Source organism: Monopterus albus, unplaced genomic scaffold (assembly GCF_001952655.1).
Source record: "Monopterus albus unplaced genomic scaffold, M_albus_1.0 scaffold219.1, whole genome shotgun sequence".
NCBI classification, from domain to species: domain Eukaryota; kingdom Metazoa; phylum Chordata; class Actinopteri; order Synbranchiformes; family Synbranchidae; genus Monopterus; species Monopterus albus.
The window spans coordinates 709,948-728,221 of NW_018128099.1; the positions used below are offsets into that span (position 1 = coordinate 709,948).

Below are 18,274 nucleotides of genomic sequence, written 5' to 3' on the forward strand. Positions count from 1 at the left end.
ACCGCCACCTTTTAGACTAGAGTGTGGATCAGAACGGCCCCGATCTACTACTATAACAAAATAAACTCACTCAGTTCACATTATATTATCTTGCTTAGCCATGTACTCCCTAAAAACCGAAGAAGTGCTCTAACCGCCTTTTTCTCTTCAAATTAATAGTGGTTAAAGCCTTTACTGCTGCCGACCAACAGAGGACTTGCACCAGTCAGTGGTTTGGTTAAATATGAAGGGATCCCATTGAATCCATCAGAGTGGAAGTGAGGCTTTTTTTCTCTTTTGTTTGAGTTGATTTGATTTGTTAAGTTGATGTGCGGCCCAAAATTGAAGCAATGTGTTCATCTGCTATAGAAAATTCCACAACTATGAATTTCACACTGTCAATGTAAAATAACTCAAAATACAGTATGTGGGGGTAACATTAGGCTATATAATTCTGAATTGGCTATAATACATCCCCCTGTTGTCTTTCATTTCAGACACTTTTGAGTTATTTTACATTACACTAAGTACAGTACAGTAGTAGAGTAAATGCACTAGTTACTTCCCATCAATGCTTATCAGCATACTTTATTTGATTGACTTTGACTGGACAAAGTGAATATGAAATTCCACCACGCTCCTGCAAGGGGCGTAGTTCTTACCAGGCAGGCAGAACTCAGCCTAACACTGGTGATGTGCAAGAAAATGACTGTCTAACTGTGTGAGCGCACACAGCGTGTTAAACATGGATTGGCAATGTATGTATTTCCTCCTACTGTCACCCTTATGAACACCTGAAAAACTGTGACATAATGTAAAATCTGTGTGCTGAGAAAATAGGGTTAAAATATACTGAGATTTAGGATTGTGCAGGCTTTCTAAAATATGCTATAAACACTTGATTAAAGACTGAATGGGGGTCCCACTGATGTAATTGGCCCAAATATATTACATTTCTTTCATTTTAAGACCCACTAGAAGTCACTAGCTCATTGTTTGATTTTGCATAATTTAAGAGCTGTTTCCAAGAGAGATCATATCTCTCCCATATTAGCTTCTCTCCACTGGCTCCCTGTAAAATCCAGAACAGAATTTAAAATCCTTCTCCTAACATACAAAACCCTTAATGGCAAAGTTCCATCATATCTTAAAGACCTCATGGTGCCTTATCCTAACAGAGCACTTCACTCTCAGAGTGCAGGTCTACTTGTGGTTCCTAGAGTCTATAGAAGTAAAATAGGAGGCAGAGCCTTTAACTGTCGAGCTGCTCCCTTGTGGAACCAGCTCCCACTCTCAGGGAAAAAAAAATGTCTAGGCATGGCATTTGTTTCTTGTTTTACTCCTGCGATAAAACCATACAAATGTTCATCTTTAAATGCTGAAGAGAGTAGAACAAGCAGAGAAGAGTAGTAAAGTCAGCAACCTGACTCACTGATATTGGTTTACATTTGCTAACCTTAGCCACTACAAGCAAGGTTGCTGGTCATAATATAGCCCATGCAAGCCTTTGTCTGTAATTTGATTTGTTTTGGTGTTTAAAGCTTTCATTTGTACAAGGAAAAAAAAAAAGTTTTTTCATATTTCAAACGTTAGTCTCCCATTAGAGCTCCAACACATAGCCACAGGTACACTCACTCAGGTATTTTCACACCTACTCACACACAGATCATTATAGCACTGAGGAAAGAACTGAGTTAAACACAAAGTAGTTTTAGTCCATTTTATTTCATGTTTAATAATCACACCACTAATTAACAAGTAATCACAATAAACACTTTTCCCAAACCAAAAAATTTAATGAAAAAAAAAGCAGAAAACATTGAGGAGGTTCTGCAAATCACTATCTAATACATCCCACTGTTGTTTTTCAGCATGCTCTGCAGGTTCAGGTGTTTATTAGCTAGTGTTACACTTATACATTTGAGTGCAATAGCAGTACATGAAGCTTTATGATGCTTCTTGGACAAATTACTGAAGAGCATTTATTATGCAAGCCAAACCTGGCAACTACAGTTAGTCTTTATGTCAGACAAGGATGTATTAGGCTCTCAGTGTGGTGCTCTTAAGTAGAATATGTAGAGACCAATATGTTTTGATATGCAGTACTCCCAAATTACAGGCCTATGCAATGACCTAAGACTTTCTAAGTGTTATGCTTTTCCAATCGCACATCCTTGGAGAAAATCCACGACAGAGTTTGTAAAACTGGCTGTCACAAATTAAAAGTTTAACCCCTTCGAACATGAGTGCACAACCATCATGAGGTTATAGCAACACAACGATAAATACATTTACAAAAGTGTTGTGTCTTTAGTACATTATATCTCAAAACACATTCTTTCATTTCAGTAGCCTCTTTTAAAAAGGCCAACTTTTTCAATTTGTCATACTAATAATCAGAACAATAAAAAAACACTCTCTCCTTAAAACCATTTAAAGTACTTGGACAGAGAAACTGCTCTGAAAATCATTGAAGCCCCCTACCTACCAACCCCCCCCCCCGATGCAGTTGCTGTTTTGTTCTTGTGTTTTGGGCCATAAAGTGTCTCTCATCTTAAGAAGCGGTAACTCTGGGTTAAAACCACAGCTAGAAAAAATGGTCACTGTCAGGCACAAGAAAAATTTCAGCTGGGCGACAGCTGTGGTGCACACACAGCAACTCAACTATTTCATGACAGCTTCTCTTTTAGCCACAATCAATCCTCAGCTGGCAGAAAACATCTAAATATTCCCTCTCAAACACAGCAAACAGGACAGAAAATACTGGACTTTGTTTGCCAGCTGGCAAGAAACACAACTCCAAATTAATGTTGATATAATGTGACTGATAGATGTGTAAATAGGCAATATATTTGCCTCATCAAATATATAAGGTGATAATATTTTAATGTTGGGTTTGCAGCTCAAAAAAGTCAATGAATGCAGGTTAAGGTAATGACAAAAGTATTGCTTTGGTAAAGGTACTGGTTATAGAACTGCAAGTAATACCCAACTTTAATGCAATAATAGCTCGCAAGAGGATAATGAGCAGAATGTAGCTGAAGTATCACTGACATAATTAAATGAATAAAATAAAAGATTAAAAATGCCATCCTATGAGTAGTATATCTCTGTATGTTTGAGTCGTGTAATCACTGTATACAAATCTGTGGAATTAAATCATGATCCTGTTGCTGAGACTAGCTGAAACTAGAAAGTTGTAATACCTAATTCTACCAACTCAATGAAAATCATCATTTGAGTAACAACACATCAACGTATCTAGGATTGCCCCAGAGACATACCTATGGTACCCAACCACAGCGCTGAGTCATAAATGCACAGGCTTTCAGGTGCACAGACTACACACTACTTTGATTTAGAGAATTTCTTCTTTTTATGTCATTTTTTTTATCAACTAAGATTTTCACTGTCTTGAAGCAGTTATAGGCATGAACCTGCATCATCCTAGTTCACTCTAGTATCTATGTATGAAGGACAGGAGGCACATATGAGACACACAGCTCCTTTGACTTCAGACACATTTCCAATCTGACAACATCTCCCTCTGGGTTGCACGCTGCACCTTAACACTTCTCTAATTCTGCAAACTTCCTTTACCACATTTCATAAATTATAAGATTTTAACATCTTGTCATTTTGCCACACACCTCTAAAGCTTCAATTTCACCATTCTTGCAACACCTCATTCCTCACTTTCTTCCTCCCTCTCAATGCCATCGCTTTCTTCTCTGTGTGTCTTGGTTTACAAAATCCTGTGCGTTTCTATTGGAAATAAAGACCATCCACTGTATTGGTTATACAGGAAGAAACGTACAATAAATACAAAAGCCCTTGTTAAACTAAGAGGAAAGAAAAAGAAAACTTGAGAAAAACAAAATAAGATCTGAACAGAAAGCAAATGCACAATTTTGTCAATCAAACACATCATCACAAACACAGAATAAAGAGTTAAACAGCCTACTTGTTGTCTAGCTATTTTGTTTGTCAGTTTGTTTATGGTGAGTGTTGGTGACAAGAGACGTGATGAAGAACACTGAATTACTATGACACTACTGAAGCAGAGAAGAAGTGGTTACTGGGAACAAACAGACCCTGCAGTCATGAGAAAAAGAGAAGCTAAGCTGTGTGACAGGAACCATAGGAGAGTCAGAGCAGGTTTTCACATTGCTCAGGGGACAAATGAATTTGCTTCTGCTGTTGTTTGTGGTGCGGTGGAGAAGTGATGGCAGGTCCGACAGAGCAAAGCCCACCACCAGGCTCCGATTAGGTGAAACCCAATCATTCTAGGCCAGCTGGCCTGGAGAGGATGCTACCAAATATTACTTCACATAGATTGCCATCAATGTCCACACAATGTCTATACAGTCACTTTAGCCAAATATAAAAGATGAGGGCAATGGCGCATACTGATGAGCTTAGATGTGATAAAAGAGGCATGACGTTGATATTAGAGTGGCAGAACCATTATATGTGTCAATAACAGATTTAAGATTAGAGGAGTTTTCTGAACTTGATGGGTGCAAGGAGTGTCAGGAACCTGTTACACTGCTGTAGCCCCCTTGGAGATGCAGCAAGGAGGGGGCAGAGGGGGAGCAAACACAGCTTGCAGGAGCCAACGATTTAATGAGAGAAACACTGCAAGGAGTCTGGTGGCGGAAATGGATGAACTGTGGGGGATGGGTCTGTTGTTGTCCTGGGGGGGTTGTCCAGGTGATGATGTCAGCGCCATGGTCCGTGCGAGAATGAGCATTCTTGCGGAGGTTGAGCTTGAAGCACTCAATCTGCAGCAGATAGGTTGGAAAGAAAAGGGGAAGGGGATAAGGTAGAAAGAAAAAAAAATATATATATATATATATAAACATGGTAAGAAGGGGGAGGACAATGAGGTGATGTAGGGAGGTTGAGATGAGAGGAAGGCAGAGGCACAGCAGAATTAAATGCCTGCAAGATAAGAAGTCAAAGATGATGATGTGATCAGGAGCTGTTGACTGCAGACGACATGATGAGTGAAATACAGAAACATACATTAAAATGGCAGCCACAAAGACATCATGATGGTTAATTTCAGTTAAGGAGAAAAATCTCTCACACTGTCACATGCAGTTGTTTCAAATATTTCTTGACAACAGGATACTGCTGGCCATCACTGGCACACGCACAAACTTACTTGTCTCTGGGATGCATGAGTCCAGATCCTGGGGCTCCTGGTGGCCCTTACTATCACAGGAAGCCCCGTCCTTCAGCTCGTTTTCCTGTGCAGCAGGGCTCCCAGCCAGCCCCGCATGGGAGCCAGGGTCTTGGGTGGGGACGCAACTCAGGGAGTTATCATTCCCCTCAGCCTGGGGCCCCTCATCCTAGAAACACATATCAGGGCATGTACTGTAAGTTGGTGAAGATGGGGAAGGAAGAAACTGGCTTTAAATTTGTATAACACATACAATACATTTCTATTGGTTTTTTTTTTGTAACAATGACAAAGTAAGAACATTTTCAGAATTTTTTTGGTTAATTTATTAAAAATAAAAAATGGATCTGCAAAGAAATTCTGTTGTTTTATTCAGTAGGAGTCCCTTTGGAACCAGGGTAAGTCTCTACAAGCTTTGCACACATGAATTTGGGCATTTTATCCTCTCAAGCTCCATCAGCTTCAGTTCTCCAGAGAGACTTCAGCTCTCCTGTTGTCACTGTCATTATCAGTTATTGAGTGTGGATGAATGGGCAAAAATGCAGTTTTATCCTCTTAAAATTAAATCTAACAATTCAATACAAAGTGTGAAAATTTCAAGGGGTCGGAATACTTTCTGAAGACATTGCAGTTCTGATTTACAAACACCTCAGGAAGACATTTTAGAGTCTAAACTTTAGACTGTGTCTGCAGGAATGTAGGAAGGCACAAGTGTGCTAAAATTGTACAAGATGCACATTTGCAAAATAATTTGAAAATGTATTTTCATTTTATTATTATGGGTTACTGAGTGTAGACTGATGGGCAAAAATGGCAGTTTTATGCATTTAAAATTAAATCTAGAACAAAGTGTGGCCAAAATGAATACTTTCTGGAGACACTGTATTCATATGAGGGACATGGTAGCAGTCATGCATTTCATGCATATAATGAAGGTGAGTCATGAGAAGCACAGTTTGTTGCCATCATGACTAATTGCAGTAAATGCCACTATGACTAGTACCATAAGTAAACTGTAGTTAGCCTTGGAAACACAACACAGCACTTTGCAATGTGCTCTATAATAAATATTAGTAAGTGTACTGTATCTAATTTTTCCTTTTTTACTGTTCGATGAAGCACAGACTAAAAGACATCTTCATGTGGGACAGTCTCACCTTGATGTTTCCTCCACTAGGTAAAAGGCTCACATTGTCCGTGGAGCCCACTTTGGACTGGGCCTTTTCCTTAAAGTTCACCTTGTGGGACTCAATCTTCACATCCCCACCACCTGCAGCACACATGGGTAGTCAGTCCGATGATCGTACACAAGTAAATCATCATAAATGTTGTTTATAACTGAATATGGCTTTTGATGTTAGTGACAGTGCTATCCAAGCATAATTTTCATAAACCAAAAATTTATGTTTACTGTAAACAACAATGGTGTTTCTCAATTCCCACATTTATCCAAACGTTTTTAAGACCCTGTCTGATTTTATGACTAAAACATTCAAATAAAAATTTAAAAAAGTTTAATAGCTTGAATTCCAATGTGGCAGGGTCACTAAAATTTGTACCATACATAAGGATATACAATATGCACCTTCAGTTGTAGTTTTACTAGATGCACCCTAGCAAACTAATGAAATACAACAGCAATCATTCATATTAAGAGGGTGGACTAGATAATGAAAACACCTAATGGCATAACGCAGTACATTTCAACAGCATCAGTGCTGCCTCCAAAATGACCATAAAGTTGAATCAACACCTCTCTAAAGCAGTTTGAAACTGAACATTAGAACTTTTGCAGCACAACTGCTTTTAAATTAATTTAAATTTCCCAGCTCACCAGGTTTGTGTTTAATGTTGTCCTTGGAGCCGCATTTTGAGGTCACCTTACTCACATCTACCTTCTTGCTGAGTATCTGCACCTGTCAAATGTCACACAGTTAAACATATATATTTTGACCCCAATTACACATTGAATTATCACCATCAGATGATAACCAGTGATGACAAAGGAGTTAAAGACAAGAACTGATTATACTGTATGTTGCAGTGAAATAATTTGGCACATGCTGTAGGGACTGCAGGGGAAAAAAATCAGACACTAAAAGAAACAGCACAGGACAGGACAGGACAGTGACACTTCAGAAAAAGATATCCCAAAATCCAACCAGACAGCCATATTGAAGACAAAGCCCATCAGAGTCCTGTGGTATTTGTTTGCCTGAGTGGTGTTTAGTAAGTTAGTGACAAGGAAGGACAACGCAGGAAGAACTGAAGGAGGCAAAGGACTGTGAAGCAGGTCCTGGGCAAGGGCTGGAACATTAGGCTAGCTAGCATGCTGTCCAGTAACGTCCACTGAACTCCAAGAAGAGTACTTTGTGTTGGTGGCCATCAGTATCTTGACTATAAGGGCCATGTACAGCTTACTCATACTGGTGTATAAAGGACTGACCTTTTTTTAGGAGCGAACAACAGACAAAGACACAATATTCTGTCTTTGCTCTGGTGTCCATTCTAGTTATTTGAGTTGAAATGTTTGACTGATTGGCTGGTACACATGAGTACTTACATTCCCTCCACCAGGAACATGCTTTATATTGTCCTTCGAGCCCAAGCGTGAGGTGATGTGGCTGAAGTCCAGCTTTTTGGAGACTATCTGAACCTATACAGACACAGCATAGCAGCAAAAGAGCAGAGGAGGGCAGGGGAGAGGAAGACAGGAAAGGGAGCGAAAGGAGTAGAGGAGAAGTCACCATTGCAGGTAGGATTAAAAAAGAAAGGACAGAAGGTGGGAGCAAGGGTCACCTGAGCAAAATCAGCTATGAATATTTTAACTATTTAAAGGACAATATGTTTGCTATCAGCTGCTGGGCAGTTGATAGTCTGAAAAGAGAACTTTTGATCTGAATAGTGACAGAAGTCTGAAGAGACTAGAAAATGTTCAAATACTGTTTTACCCAAGTTTGGAAAAAAAGAAACGCAGAAGGCCACACTGAACCTACTCCATAAAGCACACACATGCAACACAACATGTAAACATTTGTCCCCGCTCAGGAGAATACAGCATGTTTAATGGAGACACGTATACAGTATGTCTATTAGCATACCATAACTAAACTAACTGAACTCTGATGAGTGACAAAGCCAGCATTCCTTGGATTATGACAAGTTAGACTACTGCTGCTAACAGACTGATTCTAACACACAAGGGTATGTATCCAAGTTAATTATTAGAAATGTTGTTGTTGTTGTAGGTGTGTTTGGGGTGGGGGGGCTTTAGATGTTTTAATGCATGCTCACCCTCACACACACAGATTTCTTAGCAGTGGGCCACTGCTCCTTTCACACAAGAAAATCAAACAGTAGAAGTCACACACAATATCTGTGGATTTCAGTGTTGTAGTACTTCAGAGCAGGACTTGGACTTGAGTCTGACTCAAGTCCAGATTTTCAGGACTCATGCCTCAACTTGGACTTGAGCACTGACGACCCGGACTCGGACTTGAGCATAGACTGGATATGGATTCTGACTTTTTTTTATTTTGTAATAGACCATAATTATATGGCATATTAAAACCTGCTCACCGGCAACATGCTGTATCCAGCACACTTCCACTGAAGCGTACTCCACCTTTCTATAAATGATTTGTATGTATCAAATTGCTGACTAATATGGTGATGCAATACACTATTAGAAAGGTTGGAATATAAAATGATGAGAGCTGTGTCGATTGTGTTTAATGTAGATCTTGATGACTCCAACTCGTGTAACAGGGACTTGACACAGACTCAACTCAGATTCAACTCGAATTATTCTTTGGTGACTCGGACTCAAACACTGGAGATATGAGACTAATCTGAGTCGAGGTTTAGTGACTTGATTACAACACCGGTGGGTTTACTGAATTATAGTACTGTACTGTACTGTTAGCATACGTTTTCTATGTCAAGTTTATCTGTCTCAACTGTCAGACTAAAATATACTGTAGTCTGCTGTGACTCAAGCACTGACAGAGAAGACGTGAGACTCAATATGTTTGAAACTGTGATAGTACAAAGACACTTTAGGCTTAGGCTAATTGTTAGCCTGACTTTTATCTCAGTAGTTGAGTTTAATAAAGAAAAAAGAGAGGTGGTAAAAAGAAAATAGCTAATTATGTATGAACAGAAATATGAGAGGTAAGAAGAAGAGAATGTGGTGATGGTGGGGAGAATGAACTCACTTTGCCCTGGCTCAGTCCTTTGGAAACCACACCCCTGCTTTGAGAGGCAGATGACACCTAGGGGGGAAACAAGCCCACCCAGGGTAAATAACAACGCCTCGTAACAACACGCACAGAAAGGAGGAGAAGGCGGAGGAGGAGGAGCAAGTGTGAAAGAATCATGTATAAAGGAGCAGGATGAAAATTATGAAAGTGAAAACTGGGTTAAGGTGAGATACAAAGGGCAGAAGCAAAAGTAGAGGATGAGATGGAGGAGGAATAACTTGATAAAATGAGGATAGATAAGTCAACAATTCATGAAGGAAAGAAAAGCAAGATGACATGAGGGGTTAGCAATGAATAGAGAAGTAGGAGATAAAGGTGAATTAGGTACGAACAGAGGGAAGAGGGTAGGTGCACAATCTTAGGAAGAGCCTAGAAAGTGCAGTAAAATCACAAAACAGAAGTCTAACAGGCAAAGTTTGATCACTAGGTAAGCAATGAAATCAGGTGGCATCATGGAAATAAGAAAAGGTCAGATAGTACATGAACATGCAGAGGACAGTGCAGCATATGTCAAAACTAACAGAACCAAAACAAAACCGCTGAGTCAAAAACAGAAGATTTAAAGTGGATGTAGTAACAAAGTTGTATGTAATCCTAACAGGATGATCACTGGTTTGGCTTACACTGGATAAAGTAGGTGTACATGGATTATTCCTTTTAAGAATGGATCTTGAGTAAAAAAGAGTGAGTGAAGAACCACAGTGTAACTTGATAGACCTTGCAGCAAACTGCATTTGAGTTGAGGAGAGGCTGGTGTCCAGAAAAAGATCATCTATAGATGTAAAAGCTGCAGATGACACCACAGTAGGGGCCTACCTTCCCTCCTCCAGGCTGGTGCTTTATGTTGTCTGTAGAGCCAATCTTAGAGCGGGCATTGCGGATGCCAGGGGCTGGTGCTGAGGTGGGCCGAGCTGTGGTGCTCGAGGTGGTAGTTGCAGTGGTAGCTGTGGCTGAGGAAGTGGCCCGGGGGCTGCGGGGTACCGGTGGCTTTTTCTCTGGTACTGTGCCAGCAGTGGAGGATAGCGTGGCAGGTTTGGCCGCTGTGGCTCGAGTGTGAGAGGCAGAGGAGGCGGAAGCAGTGCTGCGGGTAGTGGTAGTAGTCTTGGTCTTAGTAGTGTTAACTGGGAGACAGAGAGGGAGACCTTTATAATGTTTCATAGTGGGGAAAAAGTGAGCCTGAATTTCTTAATTAAAAAATATACACCTAAAGCTCAGTAATTTACAATGCAATTTGTCTAACCAAGCCACAAAACAATAATTTGTAGTTCAAGGAGTAACATACTCCAGAAACCCTATGTAGTCGTAGTTCATCAAGTAATAGCAACAGCACATAACTTCCAATTTAATTATATACAATGTGTCAAAGAGTGAGCTTTCGAAGTGATGTTCAATGTGTTTTAGAATTTTTGAGAGAGCCAGACAAAATTATTGATGTTTCCAGGTTTTATGCAAAGCTAAGCTAATCATTTAGCTAAGATACACATTTAGTGCATACGTGATACTCAACACATCAACTAAACAGATGGCATAAAATGAGGCTTACTGTAGGGGTGTCTGTGTGATTTGGAAAATTTTCATTTTCCTAAAGAAAAAAAAAATCCTGAGGCTTTATGATTCTAGTACATATACAGAGACAAGAAAAATGAGAGGAATCATAGGAATGTTATACAAGAAATGCTGATGTTCATGTTTTAGGCTTGAAATCAGATGTTAAAGTGTCACACAAATACACCACAGGCATTTTAGCTAGCCACAGCTACATCTCTACAGTCTGCACTTTGGCTTTTTGATGGTATAAACTGCAAAAACACTGCAGCATAAAGCTGTAAAATCTGGGCAAATAACTTCAAATTTATTTGCATTCAATCTGAACACATTTAATACTTTAGCCTCTACTTGATTAATCTGCAGTGAGTTAAGGTCTATGTAAACTAAATCATGATATAAAAATGGTGGTGTTTGGACACTAATTGTGAATTGGCACTTGTAACCAAATACATTCACAATTCTCTGTTACACATTTAGCATCATTATACAAATGACAAAAAACCTAGATGCCTAATGCTTTATAGTATACATTCAGATGCACACACTAACCTAAACCTAAAGTCAAACTACAGAGAACATTGTCTGTCGCTGACCGTCAACCCTGACAGATAATGGATGTGAATGGCAGGAAAGAAAGCAGACCAGATGGAGGCAGAAGACAACCAGGCGCTAGGACATCACCTTTTCCAATATTTTACTTTACTTATCACACTCTTTGGGATCTCTTCTAAAGAGGAATTTGACTTGCCATATAAGCCCTGGCAGATTAAACAACTGGAAGCTGTATCAGCAGGAGTTGCAAACTCCTGTCAATGACAAGGGGACAGTAATCCACAGAATGCTGCGGTGAAGATTTTTAATTCTACAGTACCTATCACTCTCTACTTGAGCCAGCACTGTCTTGTGTCCAAAATGTAAACTAATCTGAAAGAGAAAGTGGGGAGGCAAAACTGAGGAAATGACTACTGAAGAGCAAAGTGAAGAAGAAACAAGCCAAACATATTTGATAGCAAAAGCACAGAAAAGGGACAGGCAGTACAGTGCAGGGTCAGACAGTAGATGGAAATAATGGCATCAGTGAGTTGGTCAAGAGAAAAGCAGCGGTGATATTATATGATGTGTTCAGCAGCTGTTGGATAAACTGCTCGTACAGTTGCCGTATTTTGTTGCACATTGGCCCTTCAAGTTCCACATGGTTAGGGGTATAGGAAGTTTCGTGTTACGGCTCATTATGTTCCTGAGTTAGAAATCCATAAACAGTAACTTATTTCTGGTTCTGGGCATAATAGAATTTTAAGATGAAAATTTGGAGTAAGTCAGGCACCAAATTGTGATGTCTGATGCCTCAATTCAGTTTTCATTTGACTGTGTTTTTCTGACTCTTAGTATGCGCTTGTATGGTGTTTCTTTTTAATGCCTTCTCTTTCTGCACAGAGTAACAAGGTGCTCTAGTACCTGTAGATGTCCTCAGGGTGCTGGGCTTCTTCTCCTCTCCTGGTTTGACATCTGTCTTAGAGGCTAAAACACAGATGGTTAGTTTATACTTGTTGTACAGGACAAAATATGTGAATAAAGCATTGTAAATGTTCAATAATTTACAATACTACTAGTGTAATTAATCCGAAAATGAAGTGAATGCACCTGTTTGATTTAGTAATAATACAAATGATTTCAAGACTAAACAATTTTAAATCTCTAAAACTAAATAAATCTTGATCACTGTCAGAAAATTATCAAAAATGTGTATGAACATGCAAGGAGAGTGTAAAGAAAGTATTCAGACCCCTTCATATTTTGCACACTTTGTTGTGAAAAAAAAATCGCATTTCTCATCATTTATTATCAGAATCCCAGTCCTGATCCCATCTTTCTGGCTCTTCTATGAACACTTGTTGCCTTATCCAGCCTCTAGATGTCCCTGAGCACCTTCCCTTGCCCTCTATTCCCAGTCACCTGCTTCCACTACCTCAGTCTACTCCCTAGTACACACAGTCAATACAGTGCTTCACTGCCTTGGTCACAAGTAAGCCTCATTTTGGTTTACAGTACATTCTGCTACTGCATCTGCCAGCCAGTGTATCCTCTGTGTCTTCTCCTGGGTGTGTTCACTCCGCTGCTGTCTCCTAGCATGAAACATGATAGTACAGTCAGGCCAACATGGACCCAGCAAACATGGCAAAGACAGAGTCACCAGTTACCAATAAACACTCTTCTCACTTTGCAATCCTTCGTCATGACTACCTCTGACCCGAAGAAGAAAATCACTGCCTGGTTCCAGAAGCTCCTGTTATTATGACCACGGCTAATGGACATTCTGGGATTACTTCAATTTATAGCCCACAAGCGTCATCTTCAGTTGCCTGGCCACAGTGAGCCTCAGCTGCCTCTGAGCCAGTCGTCCTAACAAACATCTAGTCTGTCCTTAAGTCTATTCCTGAATCTGTTCCTGAGCCTCTTCCTGGGTTGGTCCTCATTGCCGAAGCCCGTCTGTTCCTGGGTCAACCTTCCCGGTCAATGGCCCCTCAGCCCCAGAGCTGGTTCCTGTGCTGCTCTCCATGGCCAGCACCACTCCAGCTCCAGAGTCAGTCTCTGCTGTGGAGGGCCAGTCTTGTCCAGTGTTGGTTTCCTCAGCTGGTGCCCATCCTTCTCCAGAGTCAGCTGCCTTATACAACACCCAACCTGCTGTAGAGTTGATCTGCCTGCCTGCCATGCTCTGTTGCCACCTGTTTGTCCTGCATACTACTCTGAGCCCATGTGCTGCTCTCCCGCCTGAGGGTTCCCACCTTTGCTGTTGGTATACTAATTGTCCTGCAGTGGGAGTTTGTCCACAACTCAGAGCTCAAAGGTCCATGTCTGTGTCCTCTCTTTTCTTTAAGGACTTCCTGTATTTTGCTGCATTCATCCCTCCCCACCCTGCTTCTGAGAAGCATACCCATATCATGATGCTGCCCCCATGCTGCTTAACCATAGAGAGGGTGTTTCAATCAAGTTCTAGATGCAGCTCAAGGATATATAAAGCAAACAGAATGCACCTGGCCACAGTTTGGAGCACTACAGTACAAGCCTCTGAATGGTTTTCAGTTTTTCATTTTTAATACATTACCAAAAACTGTTAAGTGTAAAAATGAAGGGGTCTGACCACTTTCTGAAGTCACTGTATATTTGTGTGTGAGCATGTCTGGCATACCCAAAGGTTTTTTTGCTGCAGTGGTGCCAGTAGATGACACTGTGTGCACTGATGTAGTGGTTTTACTGGCTGCTGTGGTAACAGTTCTAGTTTTAGTGGCAGGAGAAGAGAATTTTTGATTTGTGGTGGCAGCACTGGCCTTTGGCACAGGGGGCCGCTTCTCTGTGGGTGCCTGAGAAATGGGAGAAACATAAAAACAAGGAAGATGTCACTTGAGAAGAAGAGGACAGGAAGAATTTACCAGAAACGGATCAATGAAGGGTAATGTTAGCAGCATCAAAAGCTACAAATCCATGGAAAACATAGCTCATTTTATTATCAACAAAATTAATGCTAGCAGCACTGAGCTGGGCCATAATACAATGTCTGTATGTCTGGCTAATGTTCAGTAATTTGAGAAATTCTGGTCAAAGATTTTACCCCAGTGTACGTAAAATATAGACTGAATCCACATTTCATTTAGTGCCATAGTTCCACCAGAACACCTAGAATGATATGACACTTTATTTGGAACTGAGCTATATGATTGTAATATATTTGAATTTTGATTTTAATTTGTTCTGCTGCAGTGCTACCTTAGAAGTAGGACTTGTTGTGCTACGTTCACACCGGGTCTGGCAAGACGCAGCTCCTTGTTGTGTTTTTATGCAAAAGGCTGCATTGGCTGGGAGGGTGAGGGGCTGCAGGGGGAGTGCCATGCTGCTAACGGAGCCTACTATACTGTAGCACCAATTTCTACCACCAATATGTTGGCACTGATAGATAAAAACATTGTTTATCATCCAGTACCCTAACTAATGAAAACGCATGGGGTGTCATTATGGTTAGGTAATGCACCTCTAAAGGACACTATGCATTGACTCCCTCTTTGTGGCACTGTTAATGGGGACAACAGCTTTTTTCTGACACCCCCAACATGAAGAATATATAGCTTATACTGTTGCCAGCTGCAAATCTGTACTCATCAGTGTTATAATACACTAGTGTGAACCTGTGAATTGAACAAGCACAGAAAACAAATGGCAGAATTCTCTGACCAAAGAAGGAAAAGATATTTGTGAGCTCCAAACCAAGCAAAGCTTGACATTTTAAGATTATGAATCCCTTCAATGTGTGTTAGCTTAAATGCCCAACTGCAGTCTGAGTCAGTGTCTTTCTCACTTTTGTTATCCACTATAACCAGGCATTCTGCAACCTCTGACAGCTGACACTTACCTTGGGTTTGACATTAGATGTACTGGTTGTGACTGATGATATGGGGCGGCTGGCAGAAGTGGTGGAGGGTCTCTTTAGGCTAACAGTGGCTGTGGATGGTGCCTTGGCTGTGGCTGTTTTGTTGTCTGAGGTGGGTTTGGTGGAGGGGGGCAATGGGCGCTTTGTAGGGGCTGTGTGTAAAGCACCACTTGCAGCAGCAGAGCTTGGCCGCATTTTGGCAGTGGTGCTCGGTTTGGTCAACCCGGCAGCAGGCTGCAATGCAGGACCGAGACATACAAGATGGATGGAGGGCAAATAAGGAGGAAAAGCAAAGGAAAAATAAGGAAAATGGATGATAACAGCAGCAGGGGTAAGCAGCAAAGTAACATTGTAAAAATATGTATAAATCATGTGCTAAAAACAACAGTTGCCATTGGGTTTGTTGCTACTGAGCAACTAAAGTGAAGCAGCTGGGGTTAAGTGCAGTGCTCAACGACATCTCAGTGGTGTTAATGAGGAAAGGGAAACCATTACAGTTTCACTTTCCCAACTCATGTCCTGCTGGCCCGGGGATGTTCCAGTCATAAGCCCACCTCTACAACCATTAGGCCATTGCTGTGCCCTAGTTGCATTTTTGTACCAATAATTACAACTTTAAAAAAACAAAAACAAAAAACAAGATGTTAAATGTATTTTGATTTTTTTTTTTTAAACATAGGTTGTAATATTGGCTTTAGTATTGCATAAAACGTAATTTATGTGTTGGAGAGTAGCACATATTTTGTATTACAGCAATGTACCAGTTATTAATAGGTACAAATTACTGTATTTGAAATATAAAAGTGATTGTATTAAAGTTGTTATTTCCAGTGATGCTCTGTTACTTTGACACTGTGGTGGATCGATCTGTATGTGGTCATATTGTCCCAAGACTCAGAGGCAGCATTTTCTCTGCGTGAAAGATGATAAGCTAAGGAGTTGAAGCAAGTTAGCCTGAATAGAAATGATATGAGGAATACAAACATGCCTGTGGGATGGTCTTATTTATACAGTATATTATTCATTGTACAATAAGTCCTACCTTGGTCTTCTTGTCTGCACTTGCCAGATCTTTGCCAGGTGTAGCAGATTTAGCTTTTTTGACCACATCGCGTACATCTGCTTGTGCGGCCTTGTCCTTGTCAGCTTTTGTCTCAACAGTCTTTTTTTCAGCTTGCATTATTTCCTGCTTCTCCTCCTGCAGTGGCTTTTCTGCAGGCTTCTGAGGCAGTTTTTCCACCTCATCCACACTCTCTATTTTCTTGGCTTTATCAGCCTGGTCTTCTTTGGTTTTGTCCACCTCCTCTGCTGCCTTTGTCTCCAGGTCAGCCTTCTTCTCCAGCTTGTCACAACTGGCATCAAGCTTGACGGCCATTGACTGTTGTTCCGGCACCTTCTCCACTGTCTTGATGTGCTGCTCTTTATCACCATTGATCTCTTTTCTATCAGGCTTCTCAGTATTTTTGTTCTCAGTTTTATCTTCCGCTTCAGACTTTTCAGTTTTGTCCATCTCTTTCACATTCTCTGCTTTCTCAGCTTTGCTCTCTACTTGTTCTTTCATCTCTACCTTTTCTACTTTTTCTGTCACGTCAGCCATCTTTAACACAGTATCTGGTGATTCTTCTACCTTGTTCATTTCAGTCTTCTGCTCTATTGACTCTGTCTCTTTCTCCATCTCTTTCTCTTTTTCTTTCACCTTTTCTGTCTTGTTTCTTATCTCATTTGTCTTTTCTGCCTCTTTTTCTGTCTCAAATTTTTCTGTGTCTTTCACCTCTTTAACCTTTTCTGCCTCTTCACTCACTTTCACTTTTACAGTTTCAGTTTCTTTCACTTTTACAGTTTCAGTTTCTTTCTCTTTTACATTTTCAGCTTCTTTCTCTTTTACATTTTTAGTTTCTTTCTCTTTTACATTTTCAGTTTCTTTCTCTTTGTCTTTCTGCTTTTCCTTCTCCATTTCTTTCTCAACCTTAGTTGGAGTCTCACTACTTTCATATTCAAACTTCACTTTCTTCTCCTCAGCTTTATGCAGAGAGTCTAACAGATCCACATTCTTTACATTATCCTCCAGCTTCTTTTCCTTATTCTCACCCTTCTCCGTGTTGTCTGATTTTACTAGGAAAAAAAAAACAGAAAATAAAGGTGATTCTAATTGCAAACCACAATAATATATTAAAGTAACATAACATTAAATAATAGATCTCAACACAGCCCAAGTAATCACTTAGTACCACAACAACAACTTCTACAGTAGAGCCATACATTCAAATCCCAGCAACATATCACTGACTTCAGACACAGCACCCAAACCAAAACATCTCAGATGGACCCATAAACATCATGAACTCATTTCAGTTTCTCTGCACATATAAGAAATATGCTCACACAGAATAATTACTTAAACCACATCACCAAAAGAGATCAGCAGCCCCTGCGCTTTTTCAGCGGTGTTATGTAGCCTAGCCATAACTGTAAAACGCTGCTGTTGGTTGAAAGCTGCACACGAGCTTCAGTATTTCATTGACAATGGAGGCTGTCTGACTTTGTTCAAAGCTTCCTGCCACGGTAGTTCCACCCTAACACTAGACAAATTTAGACAGATATTACACAAAATACTATAGGTTATTCAAACTTCTTGGGCTACTGGGCGCCCAGTGGGCCCACTGGGTAATTCATCCAGTGTGACAACACAGACACACACACACACAAAATCTGCAATGCATTGTGAACTGAGCCAAATGATTCACTGTGTGATTATTTGCCTATATGCGTTGTCAATGTATATTGAGCTTTTTTACCATGCTGCACTGAAAAAAAAAAAAATCCAGTGACTGGTTGTATGGCTAAGTGAAGTCATGAAGTTGTTTTCCAAAAAATGTG

At 40.4% G+C, this 18,274-nt stretch overlaps 1 protein-coding gene across 7 annotated transcripts; it reads right to left on the reverse strand.

Annotated features, from left to right (window-relative positions):
* Nucleotides 1–1,691: 1,691 nt before the first annotated feature.
* Nucleotides 1,692–17,247, reverse strand: LOC109971288 (microtubule-associated protein tau-like). Of its 7 annotated transcripts, none has more exons than XM_020619431.1 (11): nt 16,440–17,247; nt 15,380–15,631; nt 14,165–14,336; nt 12,433–12,495; nt 10,246–10,550; nt 9,385–9,441; nt 7,731–7,823; nt 7,002–7,083; nt 6,325–6,437; nt 5,150–5,336; nt 1,692–4,763 (listed from the first exon to the last, which is right to left on the reverse strand). In XM_020619431.1, the coding sequence occupies exons 1-11, from the start codon at nt 17,070–17,072 to the stop codon at nt 4,759–4,761; spliced, it is 1,962 nt and encodes a 653-aa protein (XP_020475087.1). In that variant the 5' UTR covers nt 17,073–17,247; the 3' UTR covers nt 1,692–4,758. The 7 variants fall into 7 exon arrangements, with proteins under 7 accessions (XP_020475087.1, XP_020475086.1, XP_020475089.1 ...); XM_020619430.1 differs by lacking the exon at nt 1,692–4,763 and adding an exon at nt 4,834–4,923; XM_020619433.1 differs by lacking the exons at nt 1,692–4,763; nt 7,731–7,823 and adding exons at nt 4,834–4,923; nt 8,462–8,500.
* Nucleotides 17,248–18,274: the final 1,027 nt, after the last annotated feature.